At 35.7% G+C, this 26,290-nt stretch overlaps 2 protein-coding genes across 2 annotated transcripts; both read right to left on the reverse strand.

The window, feature by feature from the left end:
• Window positions 1-10,434: 10,434 nt before the first annotated feature.
• LOC142230935 (uncharacterized) lies at window positions 10,435-22,102 on the reverse strand. The gene is made up of 4 exons (XM_075301551.1): window positions 20,846-22,102; window positions 20,051-20,719; window positions 14,265-14,433; window positions 10,435-10,565 (listed from the first exon to the last, which is right to left on the reverse strand). The coding sequence occupies exons 1-4, from the start codon at window positions 22,100-22,102 to the stop codon at window positions 10,435-10,437; spliced, it is 2,226 nt and encodes a 741-aa protein (XP_075157666.1).
• A 43-nt stretch (window positions 22,103-22,145) lies between these two features.
• On the reverse strand, window positions 22,146-23,693 carry LOC142230936 (uncharacterized). Its single transcript, XM_075301552.1, has one exon. The coding sequence runs from the start codon at window positions 23,691-23,693 to the stop codon at window positions 22,146-22,148; it is 1,548 nt and encodes a 515-aa protein (XP_075157667.1).
• Window positions 23,694-26,290: the final 2,597 nt, after the last annotated feature.

Here is a 26,290-nt window from a genome sequence, read left to right on the forward strand (position 1 = left end):
TCTAACAACCATGCAAAAATTGGTCCACATCGGTCCATAATTATATATAGCCCCCATATAAACCGATCCCCCGATTTGGCTTGCGGAGCCTCTAAGAGAAGCAAATTTCATCCGATCCGGCTGAAATTTGGTACATGGTGTTAGTATATGGTCTCTAATAACCATGCAAAAATTGGTCCATATCGTTCCATAATTATATATAGCCCCATATAAACCTATCACCAGATTTGACCTCCAGATTTGAAAATTCTTCCCATTCGGTTGAAATTTGGTACGTGATGTTAGTAGAGTATCCATCAACCATGCAGGAATTGGTTCCTCTCAGTCCATAATAATATATAGCTCCCATATAAACCGATCCCCAGATTTGTCCTCCGGTGCCTTTTGGAGGAGCAAAATTCATCCGATCTGGTTGAAATTTGGTACGTGGTGGTAGTATATGATATTCAAGTGTTTAGTCTTTCGTAGAAGTTTCCATTGTGGAGGGTACATAAGATTCGGCCTGGCCGAACTTACGGCCCTATATACTTGTTTATTACTCCTCTGCTTATAATTTAATAGTGAATTGGTAAGGTTTATTCAACTTTCATTCAATTAGAATATTTAGTTTTTTTATTATATATTTAATAAGAATTTTTTGGAAATCAATTTAATGTTTCTATTTAATGTAAAATATTTAATTTAAGAGTAACCCTAAATGAATTCGACAAATTTTTATATTTCCCTCAGCGTATAATTTAATAGAGAATTGGTAAGTTTTCTTTTAAATTTGTGACTTTCTTTTAACTAGAATATTTAGTGTTTCTTTGTCCTTTACATCAATAACATAGTTTTACAGTTTACTTCATTACTTCTCTAATTATTTCAGCTACAAATTTTATGAGATACGTTTACCAAAGAAAAGTTGAATTCCTTATACCATTTTATAAAATGCTCCCAAATATGGTAAGTTAAAAGCTAATATGATTAATATTTTTTACTACATGGTTTAATTTTTTTCAATTTTCATTACTCTTCCATTTTTTCAGCAAGATGTGTGTAAAATATACTTACAATAAAGAACTAAGGATAAGTCTAAATGTTCAAACGGCGAGTTAAAACAAACTACTGTCTTGTTCCACGTAGCTATAATTTTTATTGACAAAGACTATTGTATAAGAACATTCTTCATAAGTTTTTATAATAAAGTACGTTTGCTTAAAGAAAGTTTACTTTTAATGTATGAAGATTTTCATAATAGTAAAACGGTTTGTTTTTCCTTTAATTATTTAATTTCTTTGTGTGTTTGGAAAGATTTATTTAAAAATAGTTTATTCGTCGACATTTTAAAGAGAATGTCAACGAAATTGTATTATCGGGTTTCCCAAAAAATAGTCAAGTTAACCAAAATAATACAGGTTTTTTACTTGGTAATGTTATATATATCTTATGGTGGTGTAAACTTGAACTAAAATACAATGCCAAAGATGAACTAAAATTTAAGAGAATTTTAAACTAGAGAAGTAGAAAAAAATCTTAAGGTCTAAATCATAGTCAATATTACTACAGTTTAGTTCATTTTGCAATGGAAAAGGGTTCACTGTTTTTTCAGTGTATATTCTAAATTGTAAAGAATAACAAATGACTGTACCATAGTATTGGGAAGGGTTTTAACAAACCCCAATTCCCTTAACAGATTGGGCTAAAACTGTCATAAATAAATTAAAAATATAATATTTCGTTTTATTAATAGATGCCTTGCAATATAAAGCTATTGGGGACAAAAAAGTTCATTCTGTCAAATGGTTGTTCACTTACACTCCTAGATACCCCAATAAACCCTCTCCAAAAGATGACAGTGTTAAAACAAAAGTCATTAATAAAAGGAAAACTTGCAAGAACAAAAAATTCACTCAATATGGACGTCCAAAATGTTGGCAGGCATCTCAAGTCTATGCTACGTGACTTCTTCATTCAATAATACAAAATGGCCGGAAATGATAAGAATATCCGGGTCAGAAAATGCTGAAATGATGTCAACATATGTTGTTTGTTATGAACCCATTGCGCTCACAGCCTAGTAATAAAAACCCATAGAAAATATCCTTCATCTGACATAGAGAAACGCTTGGAGACAAATTTGGTGTTGATACCGACTACCATTTGGAAAATAAACAAAAACTTATTATCATATTTTTGGTGGAGAAAGTTTTTCTCCAGTAATATATAAAAGTTTACGAATACCTTCTTTATGATCTATTTATATGACTTTTGTAAACGTGTGTACGTATGTTTTATTTTTGTGGAAAACCTAATCTTTACAAAATTTTAACATTGATGAGAAATATTTTTGGTTTATTGTCAGGTGAAACATAGCTGAAGAAAATTTGATAGTTGAAAAAAAAAAAAACAATGGCATTTTACGCAAAATATCGTATTTCCATATTTAATGTTATAGTAATTTTCATTTATATGAAATTTTAAAACACTCTCAATATGCGGAAAATATTTTATAAAATACATAGAATTTAAAAGATTAAAACGTAGTTTCATAATAGTTCAATGTACCTTTAAAACCTACTCGCAACTTTGAACTCTTTCACATTGAGTACCTTTATACGAATTTTGAAAACAACGATCCTGTTCGCCGTAATGAATTTAATTAATTCTAAAAATATTTGGATTTGTCAAATGAAAAAGATAACAGTTTTATTAAATACTTATGATATTAAGTTATCATATGTATATATTGCAATAGATGAAACTAAAAAAAATAGTCAAAAGACTATAACGCCACGATAATTATATTTTATTAAATGCCATAAACATCAGAAACTATAACTATTAACTGAAGTTTCAAACCCCCAAATATTGAGTTTAATTTTCGCCACTTGGTAGGTAGATAAACCTAAACCGACTTTTAGTATAAATATTACATGCAGATTTTATAGAATAATGTCCGTCCGTCTATTCGTGATATTTTTTCGACAGTGCATTTTTTTTAATCAGTAGCATCTATCTCTATTAGTGTTGGGAAAGTAACGAGTATTTGATTACAAGTACTCGTTACTGACTAATTTTTTGAGTACTCGTTACTAGTAAAAGAGTACTCAATATCTTCAATGCCAGTTTTTTCTTCTGACGGTAAGTTGGCGGTTTGGAAGTAAAATTCTTGACTTCTTGGAAAATATTAATTGAAGTTTTCGAAAATCGTTTTATCAGTTAAAATAACACGAAAAGGATATATGGCTTCACCTTTGAAGAAAGTGAAAAATTTATCTGATTTCTTACAAACGTTTGCATTTGAAAAAATTTGCATTGGGTGTAGGTGGGAGCTATAATTTAAAGCGTCACATGGATCACGTCTCATGCGAATAGTATGAATAATAATGTCAAGGCTGTTTTCTTTTAGCACTGGATACCCTAAGCCGTGAAGGAATAAAAGAAAACAGAGTACTCGTTTATCCAGGACATCTCCAAAAATATGCAACACTGTCATCAGCTGTTCAAAAACAATCACAGAAAATAAGTGAAATCTTGCATTTTTAATGTATGAAATGCTCCAATTAGTAATAAATATTTACTGCTGCGATTATTTATGACACTATACCACTTTGAATTTCATGTTTTTCGATAAATTAGTCACAATAAAGTGCTATTGTGAATCGATGAAGCGTCACTTTATCAAAACACAATCTGGCAAGATCGGCGCGACTTGCACTGATGAGATGTTCTGGATAGAACACCAGTGCAACGATGTTCTGGATAGCCCATACAAATGTTGTATCCAGTGCAAAAAGAAAACAGCCCTGTCGTTGACTTCAGCTGGTTCAATCCAATTGTTTTCAGCGAAGGTACCCAAGCCAAGGTACCAAAACCCTTGGAAAATTTCAACATTGGGTCTCACGATAAAAATGATCGCTAAATATTTTCATCCACTGTCAATGGTGGAAAATGGTGGATTTAAAAAGTTTGCAAATAACAATCATCAGTAATACCCTGACGAAAAAATACCAAATAGTGAATACGAAATTGGCTCTAAAAATTTGAATGATTGGTGAAAATCTTTTTCTAACGAGACCCATATATCTACAACACCACATTTTATAACACTAGAATAAAACTGGATAATATAATTTGTTTTTCTATACTGTTTTTAAATTTAAACCAGTAAGGAAAGTCTAAAGTCGGGCGGGGCCGACTATATCATACCCTGCACCACTTTGTAGATCAAAATTTTCGATACCATATCACATCCGTCAAATGTGTTGGGGGCTATATATAAAGGTTTGTCCCAAATACATACATTTAAATATCACTCGATCTGGAAGAATTTGATAGACTTCTACAAAATCTATAGACTCAAAATTTAAGTCGGCTAATGCACTAGGGTGGAACACAATGTTAGTAAAAAAATATGGGAAACGTTTAAATCTGAAGCAATTTTAAGGAAATTTCGAAAAAGTTTATTTATGATTTATCGCTCGATATATATGTATTAGAAGTTTAGGAAAATTAGAGTCATTTTTACAACTTTTCGACTAAGCAGTGGCGATTTTACAAGGAAAATGTTGGTATTTTGACCATTTTTGTCGAAATCAGAAAAACATATATATGGGAGCTAAATCTAAATCTGAACCGATGTCAACCATATTTGGCACGCATAGCTACAATGCTAATTCTACTCCCTCTGCAAAATTTCAACTAAATCGGAGTTAAAAATTGGCCTCTGTGGTAATATGAGTGTAAATCGGGCGAAAGCTATATATGAGAGATATATCTAAATCTGAACCGATTTCAACCAAATTTGGCACGTATAGCAACAATGCTAATTCTACTCCCTGTGCAAAATTTCAACTAAATCGGAGTTAAAAATTGGCCTCTGTGGTCATATGAGTGTAAATCGGGCGAAAGCTATATATGGGAGCTATATCTCAATCTGAACCGATTTCAACCAAATTTAGCACGCATAGCTACAATGCTAATTATACTGCCTGTGCAAAATTTCAACTAAATCGGAGCAAAAAATTGGCCTCTGTGGTCATTTGAGTCTAAATCGGGCGAAAGCTATATACGGGAGCTATATCTAAATCTGAACCGATTTCAACCAAATTTGACACGCATAACTACAATGCTAATTCTACTCCCTGTGCAAAATTTCAACTAAATCGGAGCAAAAAATTGGCCTCTGTGGGCAAATGAGTGTAAATCGGGCGAAAGCTATATATGGGAGCTATATCTAAATCTGAACCGATTTGGCTGATATTTTGCAAGTTCTTTGAGAGTCATAAAATATTCGGATGTACGGAATTTGAGGAAGATCGGTTGATATACACGCCAATTATGACCAGATCGGTGAAAAATATATATGGCAGCTATATCTAAATCTGAACCGATTTTTTCCAAAATCAATAGGGATCGTCTTTGAGCCGAAACAGGACCCTATACCAAATTTTAGCACAATCGGACTAAAACTGCGAGCTGTACTTTGCACACAAAAATACATCAACAGACAGACAGACAGACGGACAGACAGACAGACAGACAGACAGACAGACAGACAGACAGACAGACGGACATCGCTAAATCGACTCAGAATTTAATTCTAAGACAATCGCTATACTAAACGATGGGTCTCAGACTTTTCCTTCTTGGCGTTACATACAAATGCACAAACTTATTATACCCTGTACCACAGTAGTGGTGAAGGGTATAAAAAGAGGAAGATATCATTAAAAAGTGCCCACAATGTATTTTTTAATTTTTTTATAAAAGTAACGAGTAGTAACGAGTACTCAATTCAAAAGTAACGAATAGTAACGAGTAGTCAAAAGTAATCAACATTTACAACACTAATCTCTATCAACTATAATACACTTTGATGGTTCGCCTTGTAGCCTGTATGCAGAGAAGGAATATGGTCCTTCTCTGCATAGACTATTCAGTCCATAGCGATCAGCGTTGCCACAAAGAAATTTTATTTTTGACCAACTTTTTTCCAAAATCGGACCAAAATTCCTTCCAGCGGACCACATTTCCAATTTCGAAGAATAATGTCTTAAAACGTATTTTATTGTTGTACATAGTGCTTTTATTAAAAAAGTAAAGTAAACTAGAAAAGACTGATATGATTTAGCGGTTGATATAGTAATCAAAACGTCGACCTTTCAAGGTTTTTAAAATTTAAGAAAATAGACTCTTTGAAAAGTTCGAATTTTAAAGTAAATTTTAGTTGACATCAAAGGTCGAAATTCAATATTACAAAAAGTTGATTTAAACTTTCGACTTAGAGGAAGTTAAAGACCACAACAGCCACGCATTTGGTTTATATTGCCTTTGCCCCATGAAAACCCTACTTGAGAGAATGCAATAGATTTACGAATTTTCATCAATTTGCTGTAGTGTTGCTTCGCACGCATAATTTTATGCGGAAAATGTGGTCCATATTCTTATATTTATAGCTCAATCCTAATATTCCACTTCTTATGCACATTCGAGCATTGGGGTTAAAATGTCCAAAAAATATAAAACCTGACCCAAAACCGCGAAATTTTTATTCGAATTTCAGTGATTGAAATAGTATCTAATATTAGAGGTGCCCAAGATAAAACCACGAAAAGAGAATTCAATGTTTCAATATAAAAGCTTTATTTAAGCAGGACAAACTTTTTGGAATGAAAAAAATATTCATAACTTGTGTACACGCAAAGAAAAAAAAACGTTTGGAAAACGTGTACCGTAAACGTTTTTCTTTTGTTAGAGTTTTTTGAATTGCTTCGAAAATTTTAAACTTTCATCACCAAAAAAATTCGTTTGTTACAAAATTTGTATTTTTTCAATAAAAAAAGTTATTTTTGAAACAACAACACAGTCCATTTCGTTTATATCAAACACTGTTCTTTTCCGACTTTAGGTCTTTAATAAGACACAGTTTACAGTTCAAAATTTAATATACTACAATGTAATGTTGAACATTTTTTCGGAAACTTCCGAACATATCTGGAATATATGTAAAAAAAAAAAAAAAAACAAAAAAAAAAACTTTGGTTGAAGCGGGGATCGAACCCACAACCCTTGGCATGCAAGTCGGACGTAGCAACCACTGCTCCACGGTGCCAAACTAAATGTTTGTTTCTGTTAAATAAACTTTGTTTATTCGATTCGTGGCGCCGCAAGCTATGCTATATAAATATAACTTATATGGATATTTATCTATTGATGACCATAACAGGTACATAGCTCAGTGGTTAGTGTGTTGGCTTACAAAGTGCATGGTCCGCGGTTCGATTCTCCGTCCAGGCGAAAGGTAAAAAAATTTTAAAAATTTATAAAATCGTATAAGTTCTTCTACATTGTTGGTATTACAGAAAAAGGTGCTAAGAACTAAAAAACTTCGTGGAAGTGAGAAAGATGTGAGGGAAAATGCAATTAGCCAGAAAAAAATTTTTTTGAGTTAGTCTTTATGAAATTGTTTTTACATCCTGGAAAAGAATAAACGTTTATCACAAAAAGTATATACTTTTCTTCCAAATGCACTTCCTTTCAACGAAAAGCAAATGAGAAACGAACTTTGTTTGTCTAAAATTTCGTTTGGGAGGAAAGAATTATTTTTTTGCGTGTATACATTTAATCATAGCATACTACGAGCAAATTGAAATTTAAATGTATAAATAACAAAGTGTTATTGAACAAGTAATATTTCCAATACCCCTTCTCAATAACACAATGTGAAATTAAGTTTCTATACCTCCAAGCTCTCGAAGAGTTTTTAGTTTTATGTTTCCTAAAGGTTTAGTTAACATATCAGCGACCATGTTTCCAGTAGGGCAATACTGATATTTAACATCACCAGAATTTTTAACATCTTTAATATAAAAATATTTTACGTCTATGTGTTTGCTACGAGGGTTAATTCTCTCTGACTCCAACATCTTCAGGCAGCTTTGATTGTCTTCGTATATCATTGGTTTCTCCTTTAGTTCTATTGAAAAATCTCTCAATAATTGATGCATCCAAATGCATTCTTGAGTTGCTTCTGCAAGTGAAACTAATTCCGCTTCGGTCGATGAAAGCGTAACAATATTCTGCTTTCGGCTTGCAAACTGAGCGTGGCTTCTCCTAGCTTGAATAAGTAACTGCCGGTCCCTTGTATCTCCTGCCCAGTCAGCGTCCGCTTAACCAATTAAATTTATATTTTTAGTTCCGACACAAAGTTTCTTTCAAATATCGAAATATTCGTTTCACTTCAGTCCAATCTTTCAATGAAGGTTTACTTATTTTTCGAGACAGGATTGAAACAGCGACAGAGATATCCAGACAAACAATTATCCGCATTTCCCCTTCTGAATCCGATTTTTTCAAGAACTTGATGAATTCGCTGATTCCAACATCTTGCGGATTGTTTCAGCCCATATATACTTCTATTTAATTTACATACAAGATTTTCTTTTGCTGTTTGTTCAATTCCCTTAGGTTGCTTTATGAAAACTTCTTTATCAATATACCCGTTTAGAAAAGCTGTTTTTACGTCAACGTGATGGACAGGTGCAAATATGTGGTCATAATCCTCGCCGAATTTTTGAGAAAACCCCTTGCCACAAGTCTTGCCTTATGCCTTTCGCTACCATCTGCCAAAGTTTTGAGTTTATAAATCCATTTGGTACTTATAGCTTTCTTTCCTTTTGGTAGCTCAACCAAATCCCAAGTATTGTTATTATACATGGACTGCAGATTTCTTCGATGGACATGTTGTTCGATTTAGAATTCTCTATAAATGTTACGTCTCTACTTATGGTGATAGTGTTATCTTCAGTATTCAGCAAACGATATCCTTTCGTCTCCTCACTATAACCAACAAAAATATACTTCTTAGAAACGGCATCCAATTTTCTGCGATTTTTCTTTGTTATATGTGCATAAGCAATGGACCCGAATACCTTAATATGTTTCATTCAAAAAGGTTATCACGAAACGTTGCACTGGCATATAACTCACCTCGTAAAGTTATCTTGCACTTATCTCCTTCAAATGTTACAGCGAAACCTTATTTTGTTAATTTCGGAACTGATAACAAGCTGCACACAAAAAAATTTTTTTCTGATTCAATCACCAAATTAATTGATCCAATTAATTTTTTAATTGAAATGTCTTCAATCACGAAAATGATAGTATCAATCACAGTTTTAATTGGGCATAGAACAAATTCTTGATTAAAAAATTAATTGATTTTTTCAGCAAATTTCAATTAATTTTTTAATTGATTCAATTAAAAATGTAATTGATGTTGATTGCAAAACTCAGTTAATTTATTAATTAAAAAAGGTAACTACTTTTAATTACTTTCTGAATTGACTTAGAGTTTTTATTTGGATTAACAAATGATTGTTTGAAATACATTTTTAATTAAAAATTAAAAAAAAAAATCAGCACTTTTTTAACTGAATTAGTCTTCCGAATTTGATTAAAAAGTTAATTGTATCAATTAATTTTTTAATTAAAAATTTTAAAATTTTCAATCATTGACTTAATTAACTTAATGTTTCTACCATGATTAAAAAGTTAATTGTATCAATTAATTTATTAATTGAAAATATTTCCAACTTCAATTAACTTTTTAATTGGAAATATGTTGGTGATATTTTTTTCTGTGTGCCTTCAAGTGTTGGCATAAATAGCACATTCTTAACCATTATTTCCTTTTGCAGACCAAACAATTTTTCTTCACCAACACCTTCAGATTTTATCGGAGTACCATCAGCAAGAAAAACTTCATGACCACAATTTCGCTCCAGTTTTGTGAAAAATTGTTTATTGCATGTCATATGACAAGTTGCCGCTGAATCGATGAACCAAAAATTTTTATTTCTATTTGAGGTGGCAGAAAAACAAACATCTTCATCATTACTTGACACATATTTTACATTTTCCTTCTGCTTTGCTTGATATTGCCGTTTTGGGCAGTTTCTTTTGAAATGACCATGCTTACCACAAGAATAGCACTTCGGATTAAATTTTTGCTTTTCGTTTCTAGTCTTTAAGACTATTTCTTTTTCTAATTGATTATCCATTCTTCGTTTTGCTTCATGCATTAATTTTTCTTTTACCATTTCTAGCGTTAAATCATTTTCTGGGCGGACTTCTAATGCTGTTACAATCACATTATAATCTTCCGGCAAACTTTCAAGCAGAAATGATACGCCTTTGTGTTCAGGGATCTCCTCTCCAAGATCCTCTAGTTTCGCTACAAGTTCTAAGAATTCCGTGATATGGTTCTCCATCGACTGACTTTCGTTCATTCGTTTCGACGAAAGTTGACGGAGGAGACTTACCTGGTTACTTAGATTAGACTTCTCATGCTGCGTTTTCAAAGCATCCCAGAGTCATTTAGCAGTTGACAGCTTCCTTATGTGGATTTTCTGTGAATCTTCGATTGATAAGCCGATAACGGCTCGAGCTTTACCATCTTTCATTTTCCAAGCTGCGTCTGGAGTCTGGGGCACTGCATTTACTATATGATTCCATAGTTCTCTTTCCAAAAGAACCATCTCCACGTTGAACTTCCATGAATGGTAATTTGAGGCATTCAGCTTCGGGAAAGATAATTTCAAATCCATTATTTTGCTATATTTGTATTGTATTCCTTTTCGTTAATTAATTAATTTCCTTATTGACTGGGCCCATAACCTATTAGAGGTGGCCAAGATAAAACCACGAAAAGAGAATTCAATGTTTCAATATAAAAGCTTTATTTAAGCAGGACAAAATTTTTGGAATGAAAAAATATTCATAACTTGTGTATACATTTAATCATAGCATACTACGAGCAAATTGAAATTTAAATATATAAATAACAAAGTGTTATTGAACAAGTAATATTTCCAATATCTAATCCCACACTGAAAAAACATTCACGGTTCCAAAGATGTTATCTTTGCCCTTGTCGACTACAAGGGAAAATTATTTTAAAAAACGACTTTAAAAGTATTAAAATATATAATTTAAAACGCTTTTTAGTTTTATACAACAATTCTATAGACGATTTCATTAATTTTGTAGATGTTTCAGAAGTATTACAGCCAAGTTGAATCAAGTAAAACGAATTTTTCTTTCATGTTAGGATACCCATTTTTAAGTCGAATCATTTAAATATAAAGACAAAATGACTTCATTGAAAAGTTTATCGACTTTTGGACAAGAAAAAAACTATATATCAGAGATATGAGTCTTCTTTGCTAAGCAAAATTCGCATTCGTATTTAATAACATGAAATATTCGGCCTCACGACAATATTTTTTTCAGTGCATAGATACTATTGAATATGTAATCAAAATTTTAAATACTAGACAAAATTTATAAATTTGACCAAATTTATGAAATGGGCCAAAACGGACCACATTCCGTTTGGTCCCACCATCAGACCAAATTTAAAAATTAGAAATCTTTTGGACCAATTTTGGTCCGATCGGACCAAAATGGCAACGCTGATTGTGATACCACAGTGGTAAACTTCTCTATTATCACTGAGTGCTGCCCGATTCCATGATTCCATGCTCAATGACAAGGGACCTCCTTTTTATAGCCGAGTCCGATCGGCGTTCCACATTGCAGTGAAACACTCACACTGAAAAAAAAGCATACTCGGTTCCAAAGATTTTGTCTTTACTTTAAAAAATTTGGTATTGATTCCGAGCCAAAGAAGCGGAGAATACAAGTAAGGATACTTTTAAGACACAATTCTCTTTTAAATTTAGGTTTTGTGTACTTGCTTCTAGGAAGCAAACTTTAATTTTTCGCTTTCTCAGCTTTTTTTCTTCATATGCTATCAAAGACCTTTAAAAACGAGTTAACGGCAACTTTATTTTCCAAATTAAGACTCGACTTCAAGTAGAAATTATGCTATATTTGAAGTAAAAACTTCTTTAAAATAAAGTTTTGAAAAACATGTCCTATATTTGAACGATTTTTTGCTTTGTAGTCAAGATGCAAAAAGACAACAAATTTAAAGACAATTTCATTAAATTTAAAGATTTTTTCTGAATTATTAAAGTCAAGTTGACCTTAGCCTATAAATTTTTTCTTTCATGTTAAGATACCCATTTTTAAGTCAAATCATTTAATTATAAGGACAATACGACTTCATTGAAAATTGGACAAGGAAAATAACTTTATTTTAGAGAAATGCGTCTTCTATGCTTAGCAAAATTTGTATTCGTATTTTAAAGACATGAAATCTTTGACCTCATGACAATATTTTTTTCAGTGCAGAAATGTCACCAGCATTACTGAGGTGGGATATTCCACCGCTGGAAAACTTTTTTGGTGTTCGATCGAAGCAGGAATCGAACCCACGATCTTATGTATGCAAGGCGGGCATGCTAACCATTGCACCACGGTTATTCCCACACATGCATTGAAATTTTCTTTTTGTATCGCGGACTTGTCATAGGACGGATGTACTTAATTTAAGCATCCGCTGTTTTGTTTTACACTTTGTTGCCGGCATTCAAACACCTTTTTGAAAACCTTTATACGCTCGATTTCAAATTGTTCCAATTACACGCACGACAAGTTTTGAAAACCAGAACAGGCCTGTCATCCAATACCCACTCGTCCGAACCTTATTAATTTGGTTACATAAAAAGAGCGTTCGCAAGCTAACATATTCGAGTAATATTACATCTTAATCAAACAAACAAATGATCGATTTGTTTTTGAAAATTTTACTGATTTGGTTTCCTGAGTACTGGTGGTTAAGAATTTATTAAATAAATTCCAATTCATTCTAAGTTCTATTTTATCTTTGACTAGAGGCACACAAACCTATTTTTCAAATTTTCTATGCCTATTTAAAACGAAAGTTTTTAACAACGAAAATCAATTAAATGACTCATACTTATGAGATGATTTCCATGATTTATGACGGTGTTAACACGTTGTTCATTTTATTTAATTAGCTGTTATTTTCATGTAAAATATATCGTGTCAAACACGTGTCAAGTTGATTGATGGCACATCTCACCACAGTTTCCATCCACGAACAGTGCTAATATGGTGATTATGACACATGACATATAATATAATAATGTCATATCAATTGCAATTCCTTCATCCCATTCGAAAGTGAGTTGGATTAATTTTAACTTATAAATTTTCAGTAACGTACTTTGAATGTCATGCAATAGAATCGGTATGACGTTGCTTAACACTACTCACACTCACCATCTATTTGGAAGAAAATTAATTTTTTATTTTTGTTGTTTTGATTTCAGCTTAAAACTATGACTAAATTTTAATAGTAATAACCAACAGAGGAAAAGTATGTTTGTCACATTTATTTGGACAAAGCCCTTTAGACTTCAAAACTTTTGGAACTACCACATCCATTTTTTATTATATCTAAATCATTTTTTTTTATTTGCTAATAACTCTAGTTTACAAAATAAAATTTTTTTCATGTACATTTGATGAGATGTGATTAAAAATTTTTTATGGAGCAGTTTTTGAGATATCCCGTTATTTTAAGTTTTTCGTTCCTTTTTCACTAAACAAATTGTATCAAATTGTATTATTAATAGGACGAACTATTTATCCCGAAAGGCGAAATTCCGTAGAATCTGTTCGGCAAGGAAACGTAAATACCATAATGGAAATCTCAGAAAATTAGATATTGTCAGTAATAGCAAAGAATGGTGGGATTTGTCAATCTCGTTGCGGATGCATACACCTATTCTGAAAGGAAATCTGACAGCATATGATTTCTTACAGCATTTCCGAAACAGTTTCTCTAAGCAAACGGATGCAGTATCATTAAATTGGTGTCATCCTTGTTTTGTTGACCCTATTCTTGAATCCCCCTTCGAATTTTGTGATAAAGACTGTAGTAATGAGTTTAAAAAATGGGAAATCTGCAGGATTTGACGGTACACAATACGAATTTTATAAATATGCACCGCATTGTTTCCTGAGGGAAATGCTTTCAGTGCTCAATGAAATATTTATCACAGAGAAAGTTCCCGTATCTTTTAAGAGTGACCATTGTATAAGAAGGACAACCCAAACATACCGTCAAATCATAGGTGCTTATCGTTAATGGATACCCTAGGAAAAATCTTTTGCAATATTCTGTTGACTCGTATATCGGATTGGCTCACTCACTCACTCAAATAGGTCTTTCGTCGAAAATAGTAAGAATAATTCAACTATCGTACGCTGAAGCGAAGAGCAAGATTTGGTATAGTAATACATTTTCGGACGACTTCATTATGTAGTAAAACAGGGCTGCCTACTTAATCCTGTACTATTTTCTTTATACGTAAACGACTTGCCGGATTTTGTGCCTGGGGGAGTTAACATTGCAGATACCAACGTTAAAGTTTTACTATACGCTGACGACATTGTCCATCTATCCGATAATCCAACTGGCCTGCAAGAGATGATTGATGCACTATAAGTGTACTGTAACACATGGGGTTTGAGAGTCAATTAGTCCAAAAAAAAGGAAGAAATCTCTTCATGGTCGTATAGACGATACTCTAACGTAAGTAATAAGACCAACTAGAAGAAAAACGACCGAAAAATTACAAAGTTATAAGCCATTGAGTGAACGAATCCGATGGCAAATCATGCAAATATGAGCCAATCACTCACACAAAAATTTCTCTCGGTCACAGAAAAATGCGTTTTTGTGTGGATGAGTCGCTCATATTTGAACGATTTCACATCATTCAATTGCTTATAACTTTGTCATTTTTCGGTCGTTTGTCTTCTAGTTGGTCTTATTACTTATATATGACCAACTAACATAGAAGAAAAACGGCCAAAAAATTTATTCAGTCAATAAATCCGATGTCCCATACAAAAATGCCACTCGGCTACATAAAAATGCATTTTCGTGTGGATGAATAGATCATGTTTATATCATTTGACATCGGATTTATTCACTGAATTGCTTATAACTCTGTCATTTTTCGGTCGATTTTCTTCTAGTTTGTCTTATTTCTTAAGTTAAAGTGCCATATTCACGAACGTGAAGAGAACCCAGATTTTCATTTTGAATGGTTTATACTTTTTCGCCTGCACAATCACTGTATAACATATTTTTTCGAAAATTCTCCTTATTTCCATCTATGTATTTTGCACCACTTAACTTATCACAGATCCAATTATTCACTCAAGTACCAACAACCGTCGAACGGAACGGACGTGTTTTTTAATAGTGGATAAAATCATCGTAATAAGTACCTACTACGAATTTCAAGTGTGGTGGGATATTAGGCCACCATGCAGAGAAATTCAAAGACATCCACTGGGTTGCTAACTTCAGGGCCCAGTGGACGGGTATCGACTGGAGTTATAAATTTGGGCAATGACCAAGAGTTAGGCCCAATTAGTCGACCTGTAGACGGGTCGACAGGTGGCGACAATTTGACAAGTCGAACCTTTTCCAAGGTAACAGCATCAAAAGGAGGTAATCCCTCATGAAGGAGATTCAAGGAACGCAGAAATGCTTTGTTTATCCTAAAGAAATTAGGATCAGTCGACCCAAGCACATTGTCGGCTAAACAAAGCGATTCCTTAAAATGGGCTCAAGGAATTCTTGAGGCTGGAAAAAGGGAACGATCACCGGATGAGCTGCCATCCTCCAAAAGGGATCAACGATCGTTTGCCTCAGTTGCTAAAGACATCCTTGTGATGGCTTTCATAACTAAAGGAGCATTGGACGGTATGGTTCCAAAGCAAAAATGGGGGGAAATTGAGAATGCTTTGTCTGGCGTCTACTCACAGGTGCTGGAAAAGTTTCCCGGCCCAGATCCTCGACACCAAGAGGCTGGTTGGTATCAAGGACGATTTAAGCTAGTCGCATTTGAGGACCAGAGGTCTATAGAATGTTTTAAAGCTGCTCTGATACTAATTGGTGAAGTTTGGGAAGGAGCTGCTCTAGAGTTAGTCGAGAAGAAAGACATACCGGCTAGACCAAGAGCACATGCGTGGATACCTGCAAACCCTCCTGACCCTGAATCTATTTTAAATAGACTGAAACAATGCAATCCAGATCTTCCAACAGCTGATTGGAAGGTTGGCCGTTTGGATGAAGTGGATGGGCCAAGACGGCATGCAGTGTTTATATTGAACACTCAGTCTTTGCCACATCTAGCAAAGTCTCAGGGCCGTGTATGTTATGGCTTTCATTATATCCAACCTTCAATGTGCAATGCAGACACTGTCGTTACCAATTTAAAAATAGCCAAATGCAAATATTGGGTATCTTCGGTCTATATGGGACATGACAGGAGATGCCTCCATGTGCCGTTAAGACCTTAGTTGAGGAGTCACTGAAAACAAAGACGAAACTCATTATGGGATGCGATGTGAATGCGCATCATAGTATATGGGGAAGTAGTGATACTAATGCAAGGGGAGAGTCGCTAATAGTTTATTTTGCGTACTAATCTGGTAGTTTGCAACAAGGGAGATGCCCAACCTTTGTCACTAAAAACAGGCAAGAGGTTTTGGACATCACCTTGGCCTCGCAAGAACTGAATGAAATGATACCTGAGTGGCATGTTTTAAGTGAACACAGCTCCTCAGATCATCGCTACATCAGTTTCAAATTTGATGTTCATACCACCAAGACCATATTTCCGCCAAATGTTAGGAAAGCTGACTGGAATAGGTATGGGGAATCGTTCAATATGATGATACCGGAAATACCAGAGACAAATATGAGCACTGTGCAAGTTATCGAACACGCAGTGGAGAGGATTACTAAGGCCTTCAACATTTCACTGAAAGCTGCATGCCCTAAAGGGAAGCTAAGGGGGAAAAATCGACCACCATGGTGGTCTACGGAGTTAGGTAATATGAGGAAATCGTGCAGGAAGCTCTTTAACAAAGCAAAGTCCACCAGAGCTCCTTTGGATTGGGACGCTTACAAGAAGAATCTGAGAGGATAAATGGGCGTTAAATAGCTTAGGATCGTTCAAATCCCCCGGACCTGATGGAATTACTCCGGCGGAGTTAAAAGCGCTGGCTGACAGAATTATCCCCTGGTTGTCGGCGATATATATAGGATGTATCAACTTAGCATATATTCCACGAAAGTGGAGAGAACCAAAAGTCGTTTTCATACCTAAAGCGGGAAAAGCCTCTCAATCGAGGGCGAATGATTTCCGACCAATCAGCTTATCCTCATTCCTACTTAAGACTCTGGAGAGGATGATAGATATTTATCTTAGAACTTGCGTCGATTCAAGTTTGCTCTCGAAACGACGACATGCATACTCGAAAGGCAGGTCTACTGAGACCGCATTACATGAACTAGTCAGCTTTATTGAAAGCTCACTATCTGTCAACGAATACACAATCGTGGCATTTCTAGACATCGAAGGGGCGTGCAATAACGTCCATCCGAGCTCGATATTAAATGGACTGACAGCTCTGAATGTTGATCCAGGTATACTTAGGCTGTTAGACGAACTTCTAAGGAAGAGACGCATTTCAGCCACACTAGGACAAGCAAACATACAAAGGTATGTGAACAGTGGCACTCCTCAAGGAGGAGTTCTATCACCTCTTCTTTGGAATGTTGCTATAAACGACCTTCTGGTTTCCCTAGAAAAAGAAAGGATACACGTGGTGGCATACGCAGATGATGTGGCGCTAGCTGTCAGGGGAAAATTCCCATCAACAGTTAGAGATATTATACAGAGAGCCCTCCGGATGACTGAGAAATGGGCGAAAGATAATGGTCTTGGGGTAAATCCTGCAAAGACGGAACTAGTCATATACTGCAAAGATCGCAAAACTCCCACGGTTAGGCCCATTTCCTTAGGGGGTATTGAAATTCCCTTTAGGGAGTGTGCAAAATACCTTGGCGTTATTTTGGACAGGAAGCTGAACTTTAAGCTTAATATTGAAGAAAGGGCGAGGAAAGCAACGGTAGCTTTACACTCGTGCAAAAAGGCAATAGGGAAAAAGTGGGGACTAAAACCAAAAATTGTACATTGGCTATACACGGCAGTGGTTAGACCTATAATGCTATATGGTGTTGTAGTCTGGTGGCCGGCACTTCAAAAACCGACTTGTTTAGATAAATTTCAGCGTATGGCGTGCTTGTGTATCTCAGGTGCATTCAGCAAGACAGGAACAAACTCCCTTAATATCATACTGCATCTATTGCCTTTAGACATTTTGGCCAAACAGTTAGCTGCAACAACGGCTGTGCGGTTGCCCGAGCTATCGCTGTGGTCGGAAAAAAGTTACGGTCACAGTTCGGTCCTCAAAATAATACCAGATGTGCCTAACGTGGGTTTCGGAGTATATTCTAAAGATCTGGAACTTCGAATAGCGAAAAGATAAATAAAATCTTTGGACTCTGTGTTCCTCAACTCGAAAACGGCCATCGACTGACGCAAATCTCTCAATGAGATGGCTGAGCAGCACAATATTCACCTAATGTAGGTGCCTGGCCACAGGAACATACCGGGGAACTGGGAAGCAGATGAGCTAGCAAGGCTAGGAACTACCTTACATATTCCAGGGGAACTAGAATCTGTTGGTGTGCCTCTGGCTACCTGCAAGCTCTTACTGCGTGAGAAGGCTGTCATGATGGCAAATGTTCGATGGGAGAATTGTAAGGGTTGTAACGACACCAAGCAAATATGGCCCTATTTAAACTTAAACCGCACACTAGATATGCTAGTGTTCTCGAGCCGCCAGATATCACTCCTGATATCTGCTATAACGGGTCGCTGCCTGATAGGCGATTTTGCAAAAACTATTGGTGCGAAGTATAATGACTATTGTATGAGCTGTCATGATGCGGAGGAAAAGGAATCAATAAAACACCTCTTGTGTGAGTGTCCTGCATTTTGTGTAAGGCGTAAGCAAATTTTAGGGGCATATAGCTTCAGATTACTGGCGGACCTGGAAAACGTTAACTTAAGCAGTCTGCTAAAGTTTTTGGAACAATCTGGTTGGTTCAACAGAAGAAAATAATCGAGAAGGTTCAACGGTTAAAACTAGAAGTGCCCATATGTAATAGTTAATGTGGTATCACAATGGACTGAATAGTCTAAGTGAGCCTGAATCTTAATCGGGCTGCCACTTTAACGTAACCTAAGTACCAACAACAATATAATCGGACATTTCTAGATCGAGATTTGATTTGTCTAGTGAAAAAAGGGTTTAAACTAAAAATAACGGGATATCTCAAAAACTGTTCCATAAAAAAACTTTAACTTTAATTTTCGAATTCTGCAGATGAAAATACATAACATAAGAAAAGTTCTCATCAAGTGTACATGAAAAGGAATTAGTACACAAAATATTTTTTTGTGTTATTTGTTAAGAATCCAATTATATATGTAATTTTAACGCTATTTGCCATCGAAATGCGTAAAATGTATTACAGTACAAATGATTGTAATTAAAAGTGTCACAACAAAAAGGTGACTGTACAATTATTTCCTTCTACAAAAAAAGTCACTTTTGATTGTACAGTTATATCCCAAAAAAAAAAATAAAAAAATAAAAAATAATATTGAAGTTCTTACAAGTAGTTTCTATCGTTGTCCAGAAAGAACAGAGCAAGAAAAAATTACAAATGATTGCAGCTAGGCAATGTTACAGCTTGACAAAAAAATAAAGTCTCTCGTCGCAATATAATACAAAAACAAATCTTTAGTAACTTCTTATTTTTGAGAGCTCCGTTATTGAGAAATAGAAAAGATCTAAACTTAACGATTAATACATGATAGAACTAGATTATATGGTTGTAGGTATAGCTGTGATTAGTATAAGAGAAAAATATAAAGCTAACATGAAAGAAACAATAATAAAAATATTTGGAGATTGGTGATGAAGCCAATACAGTGGGAAGCAAATATGTCTCCCATTTAGTTAAGGTAGTTTGATATCTTAAATTCCAATAGGGTTAGCAGCAAAATACATTTTCGGTAACATTATCCCCCCTCCCAGAATGTCTGTTCTTCAACGCAGAAATAAATGAAGGATGCCGTGCGGTGGGAGTATTTTGGATTTAGTCTTTAGACTCGGCTGTGCTCCGACTCACAGCCTGACTGGAAGAGGCATCATGATTATGCTGGCTTTCTGAAGAGGAAGAATCAAATAGGTGTCCGTCCGGTGATTGAGTGCCTGTGGGAAGAAAGCCTATTTTGTTAATTGCTCTTTTAATTATTTTTCCTTTTGTAAGAATGGATACAACGCGAACATGACCGTCTGGACCTGGATGAATAGTTTGAATACGACCAAGTGGCCACTGGGCAGGTGCATACCTCTCATCTGTTATAAGGACTAAGTCACCAACTTTTGCCTCTCTTTCTGTAGTAAGCCATCTTGGTCTTGCTTGTAGGCGATTCAGGTATTCCAAATACCAGCGCTTCCAGAAATGTTGCTTGATTTTCTCAATAGACTTCCAGCGCGTTAGATGGTTGATATTTTTATCCAGTAAATTTTCATCTGGTATGCATACAGTAGGTTCACCTATGAGGAAGTGAGCGGGAGTCAATGCGTCCAGATCAGAGGGGTCCGAAGATAGTGGGCAAAGTGGACGAGAGTTCAGACAACTCTCTATTTGGCACAATAAAGAAGAAAGTTCCTCGAAACTTAAAACCCTATCCTTAATAACACGCTTCAAATGATATTTCACAGATTTTACTCCCGCTTCCCAAAGCCCACCAAAATGTGGGGAAGCGGGAGGAATGAAGTGCCATTCTGTGCCCTGCAAACATAAAGCCTTTCGAATATCATCCGGAAGTTATTTCCTATCTTTATTGTAAAGAACACGAAGCTCCTTTGAAGCTCCAACAAAATTTGTACCGCAATCCGAATATATGTCAGTACATACTCCCCTTCGTGATACAAATCGGCGGAAAGCGGCCAAAAATGAATTAGTGGTAAGGTTGGAAACCGTTTCTAAATGTATGGCTTTAGTGACCATACATATAAATAGACAGATATAACCCTTCGACATTATAGATGAGCGTAGAGACGAGTTTTTAATTGTAATAGGGCCAGCATAATCCACACCACTGTGTTTAAATGGTCGTGTGACATTTAGGCGTACAGCTGGTAAATTACCCATAACTTGCCGACAAAATTTTGCAGAATACCTAAAACAAGACATGCAGTTATGAATCACAGTCTTTGCCAATTGATTACCAGATAATATCCAAAATCTCCGACAAACGTATGACATAGTTAGAGCAAGACCTCCGTGCAGTGTTTTCTCATGGGCATCTTCTATGATAAGTCTGGAAAGAGGATTGGACTTACTTAGAAGCATTGGATGTTTCATATCATATGGTAAAGATCCCTGTTGCAAACGGCCTCCCACACGAATAATACCGCAATCATCAATGAAGGGTAATAATTTCATCAAAGGGGTTGACTTTAAATTATTTTTCGATATCAAATCTCGGATTTCCATGGGGAAGTCAATCTTTTGACTTATTGTCACAAGTCTAATCAAGGTGGTGTTAATAATACCACTCCCTAGGTTGCCCGTTGCCTTTGACTGAGAATTTTTGCAATTGTAACAAAATTTAATGCAAAGAGAAGCTATACGTAGTAATGTGGAAAGCTTCGAAAATTTCAAAAATAAATCGGGATATGTCGGTATAGAAGCCATATGGTTGTGTAATTTTGGCCCCTTGGCCTCTTCGGAAGTATGATAGTCCTGTATCGTCTCTGGCCATAAATTTGGAGGTGTTTTTAAAAACGCCGGTCCATTCCACCAGAGTTGACAATCTATAAGTTCAAAAGGATATATGCCCCTGGAGGCACTATCAGCAGGGTTCAATGAAGAGGGTACATACCGCCATTGTGTGTTACAAGTCAATCTTTGGATTTCAGCAACCCGATTGGCAACATAAACTACCCAATGTGAGGGTGGTTTTTGTATCCAGCTCAATACGGTCTTGCTATCACTCCAGAAAAATATATCCACCAAATTACCAAAGGTTAACGAACCTTTTAAACGTTGAACTAAATTCGCTCCAAGCACAGCAGCGCAAAGCTCAAGCCTCGGTATCGATACTGTCTTAATTGGAGTAATTTTCGACTTGGATTGTAACAAATGCACAGATGTCTCACCTTCGGTCATAACTCTGGCATATACAACAGCAGCGTAAGCCGTTGTAGATGCGTCACAAAAACAGTGAAGAAACGAACTTGCCCAAAGAAGACCGGTACTTCATCCATTCCTTCTCAATGTCCACAGGAACTTTACTGTCCCAATCAACCCCATGTTGCCATAATCGTTTAAACAAATTTTTCGCAATAACGGTGGAAGGAGTTAACCATCCTAAAGGGTCAAAAAGACGGGCAGATTCCGATAATATTGAACGTTTCGAAACTGTAGTTGGTTCAGACAGCTGAACATCGAATGAAAAATAATCAGTCCCAACATTCCAATGCACGCCTAAGGTATTAGCCACACTATCATGATCGAATTTCCTTATAACAGAAATATCCTTAAATTCATCAGGAATGTTTCTCAGTAGTTCCGTAGAATTCGATATCCATTTCCGGAGTATAAATCCCCGTCTCTTTAAGATATCACACAAATTCTGCTGCAATCGAATTGCCCCTTCTATGGTGTCTGAGCCCGAAATTATATCGTCGACATATGAGTCTGAACATAAAATTCCGCACTCATGAGGAAATTCCGATTTAAATTCATCGGATATTTGTCTAAGAACCCTTAACGACAAATATGGCGCAGATGTGGTACCATAAGTGACCGTATTCAACTGATAAACAGAAATCTCGTCAGAAGGCGAATGACGCCATAGAATCTTTTGAAATGGTCGATGTTCCACGCAAACCTCGATCTGCCTAAACATCTTCTCTATATCGGCACTAAACGCATATCTATGCCTCCTCCATTTCATAATAACCTGGGGCAAGTCGTTCTGCAAAGCCGGTCCCGGACAAAGCTCTTCATTAAGTGGTTTATGTCCACTTAAATGACTACTGCCGTCAAATACCACCCTTAATTTCGTGGTGGAACTACTCTCTTTATAGACGCCATGGTGAGGGAGAAAATATCCCCCCGACGTGCCAGTGCCAGAAAAATCACATAGCCTGGACATATGACCTAAGGATTCATAGTCACGCATAAACTCCCTATACATGGCCGCAAATAGGGGCCGCTTCGTAAATGACGATTCCAAATTACTGAATCGTTTCAATGCCCCGAATAAGTTATTATGAATATTGGGAAGCGAGTTCTCGAGCAAAAGGGACCTAAATGGTAAATTCACTACATATTTGCCAGAATCAGACGTATATGTCGTCCGACGAAATAGATCCTCGCATAAAATCTCCTCATTACTCAGATCCCTACTATCGACAATGTCCTCTTGTCTCCAAAACGATTGTAGTATCGATTCAATATTAACATTATGGAAAAGTAAAATACTTGTATTAGTGGGCTCAGCAGATCCCGAAAAGACCCATCCAAAATGGGTGTTTTGAAAAAACAACCCCCCGCGGACGAATGATTCCGTAGGAATCTTTATCTTGGAACAAACATCGGAACCCAATATTAAATCAATTGGGTCTGACCTGTAATAGTATGGGTCTGCCAAGGTATCCACCTCTAAGTCGGGAAATGAAATCATACTTTTACATGGTTTATAAGAAGTTATTTTGGTAAGTACCAAAGCGTCACATGTTAGTACTGGTTCCATTCTTGACGACCACAGAGGCAACTTGGCAATATACCTGGAGATATTAGCATGACTATCCCCAACTCCAAGAATTTTGCAATAATTATGCTTCCTTTAAACCCCTATTAATTGAACCGCAGCCTCTGAAATCAAACTAGCCTGAGACCCTGGATCCAAAAGGGCCCTCAAAGGAAACCGCCCCGACCCGTATTCACATATAATCGAATTGTGTAAAGAAATACATTTTGAAGTGCGTAGGAGTTATGAGAAGCAATCTGGGAAAAATTGTTGTCCTCAGAATTCAAAGGCTGAATATTCACCGAACCTTCCGTATGAAGAACAGTGTGATGTGCTTGGTTACAGGTGGCACACCGATAAGGTGAGGCACAATTGTCCTGTAGATGTCCAACTGACAAACAATTCCTACAAACGTTCCTATTCGACAGAAACTCGTTCTTAGCACCCATGGATAATGCAAGGAATTTATAGCACTTGGACAAAGGGTGACTTTTAGAGCAGAAAATACAGCTCACACCCTTTGGTTGAGCAATGTTACAGTTCAAAAATGTGTTCCTAGTCCTGTAATTGGACCTAGTAGATCTATCCTTGTTAGAGGAAGATTGTTCGCTATCTAATGACTCCAAAGTCCGAAATGTCCTTTCCAGAAAGTCAAACATTTCCTTTCTAGTCGGAAGCTCGGTTGAAGACTTCAAAGAGTGCTCCCACTCCTTTCTAGTCTGCAAATCAAGTTTCTGACATAAAAGATGAATCAACACTGGATCCCAGGTGGTAGTATCCACATCTAAATTCCGCAGCGAGGACAGACACTCTTGCGTAGTATCAAGTAACACCTTTATACTATTGAAACATCCATCGCTTTTTGGAATGTTAAAAAGCCTAGACATTAGTGAACCTACAATCATGCGCTTATTATGATACCTGGATTCTAAAATATTCCAGGCGGAGTCATAATTCGCCTCAGTGGCAGATATCGTCCGGATTAGCCCAGCAGCCTCGCCCGTAAGTGTACCCTTTAGATAAAAAAATTTCTGAACTTTTGATAAGGAAAAGTTATTGTGTACCAGAGAGAGGTAGATATCTCTAAAGGGTATCCACTCCATATAATCACCAGAGAAGCTGGGTAAAGATATCTTGGGAAGCTTTGCTTCCATTGTGGCCGTCGTGTCAGCCTGGCCATGAGTAACTGCAAATGTGCTACTAAATGGTGAAGCCGGTGATGCATTTTGTGGCATTGAATCCATTATACTGCCCTTGAAAAGAAAGTATTGATCCGAAAAATTATAGAAACATGATTCAACCATATAGGGAATATCAGAAACATCGAGAGCCGTCTCTCTACTGGTTCGGACAATTTCGTCATGCTGATACTTGAATTGATGATATAAGTCATCAAGTTCTTGACCCAGCGTGCTCAAATAACCACGAGTCTTTGTAATCTCACTCCTCGCGACAAATCGATCATACAATTCTTCCACGGTACGCATTATATCACGTTGACTCGAGATCAATTGATCTATGTCACCCATGTTCGTGAAATAAATAAATAAAATTAAAAAAAAAAGAAACCAAAACTTTCGATTACGTCTTGGCAACCGGCGCACTTCCACTCGTACGAAACAAGAACACAATCTCTCAAAAAATTAATAAAAAATAAAAATAAATTGGGAATAAATTCCCGGGTTTCGGCACCAAATAAATAAAATGTACAATTATTTCCTTCTACAAAAAAAGTCACTTTTGATTGTACAGTTATATCCCAAAAAAAAAAAAAAAAAATAAACTCTGTAAGTAAAGACCAGAAAAAAAATTAAGTATTTTATTGAAGTTCTTACAAGTGGTTTCTATCGTTGTCCAGAAAGAACAGAGCAAGAAAAAATTACAAATGATTGCAGCTAGCCAATGTTACAGCTTGACAAAAAAATAAAGTCTCTCGTCGCAATATAATACAAAAACAAATCTTTAGTAACTTCTTATTTTTGAGAGCTCCGTTATTGAGAAATAGAAAACATCTAAACTTAACGATTAATACATGATAGAACTAGATTATATGGTTGTAGGTATAGCTGTGATTAGTATAAGAGAAAAATATAAAGCTAACATGAAAGAAACAATAATAACAAGTATATACAGCAGTAAGTTCGGCCGGGCCGAATCTTAAATACCCACCACCATGAACCAAATATTAGGGTTTCCTTTGAAATTTCAGGAGGGCTTGAGGACTTGAGGACACAACCCGAAGATAAATTTAAAGATTTCACCTATGAGGACTATATCAGATTCTGGATTTATAAGAACCATTTTTGTTTGAGTTTTAGAGGAATCATTAACATCTCTTGTAAGTGTGCAAGAAAATTATAAAATAACGTCTTGCTTTGAAATCTTAAATCTGTAGATTTTCACCCGAGAAGTATCTGAAATCTGAAAATTTTACATTGAGTTTCAAGCAATTTTCATGATCAGTGCGCCTTCTATACCCTCAAGAAATGAAGTCGGTCTATATGGAGGCATTACCAAAAGGACCGATAAAAACTTAATCCGATACACGTTTTTGGGAGCCTAAAATAATATTTACAATTTCAGGCAAATCGCATAAAAAC

The sequence above is a fragment of the Haematobia irritans genome, chromosome 3, assembly GCF_050003625.1.
Source record: "Haematobia irritans isolate KBUSLIRL chromosome 3, ASM5000362v1, whole genome shotgun sequence".
In the NCBI taxonomy this organism is placed as follows: domain Eukaryota; kingdom Metazoa; phylum Arthropoda; class Insecta; order Diptera; family Muscidae; genus Haematobia; species Haematobia irritans.

Excerpts from the sequence above, each read along its gene's own strand:
- LOC142230935 (XM_075301551.1), bottom strand. The coding sequence starts at position 22,102 with ATGACCGAAGGTGAGACATCTGTGCATTTGTTACAATCCAAGTCGAAA. Across the intron at positions 20,720-20,845 it reads GATTTGTATCACGAAGGGGA|GGCACAGAATGGCACTTCAT; the intron begins GTATGTACTGAC and ends TTATGTTTGCAG. Across the intron at positions 10,566-14,264 it reads AGAAAATAGTACAGGATTAA|CTGAATGCCTCAAATTACCA; the intron begins GTAGGCAGCCCT and ends TCTTTCCCGAAG.
- LOC142230936 (XM_075301552.1), bottom strand. The coding sequence starts at position 23,693 with ATGGAACCAGTACTAACATGTGACGCTTTGGTACTTACCAAAATAACT.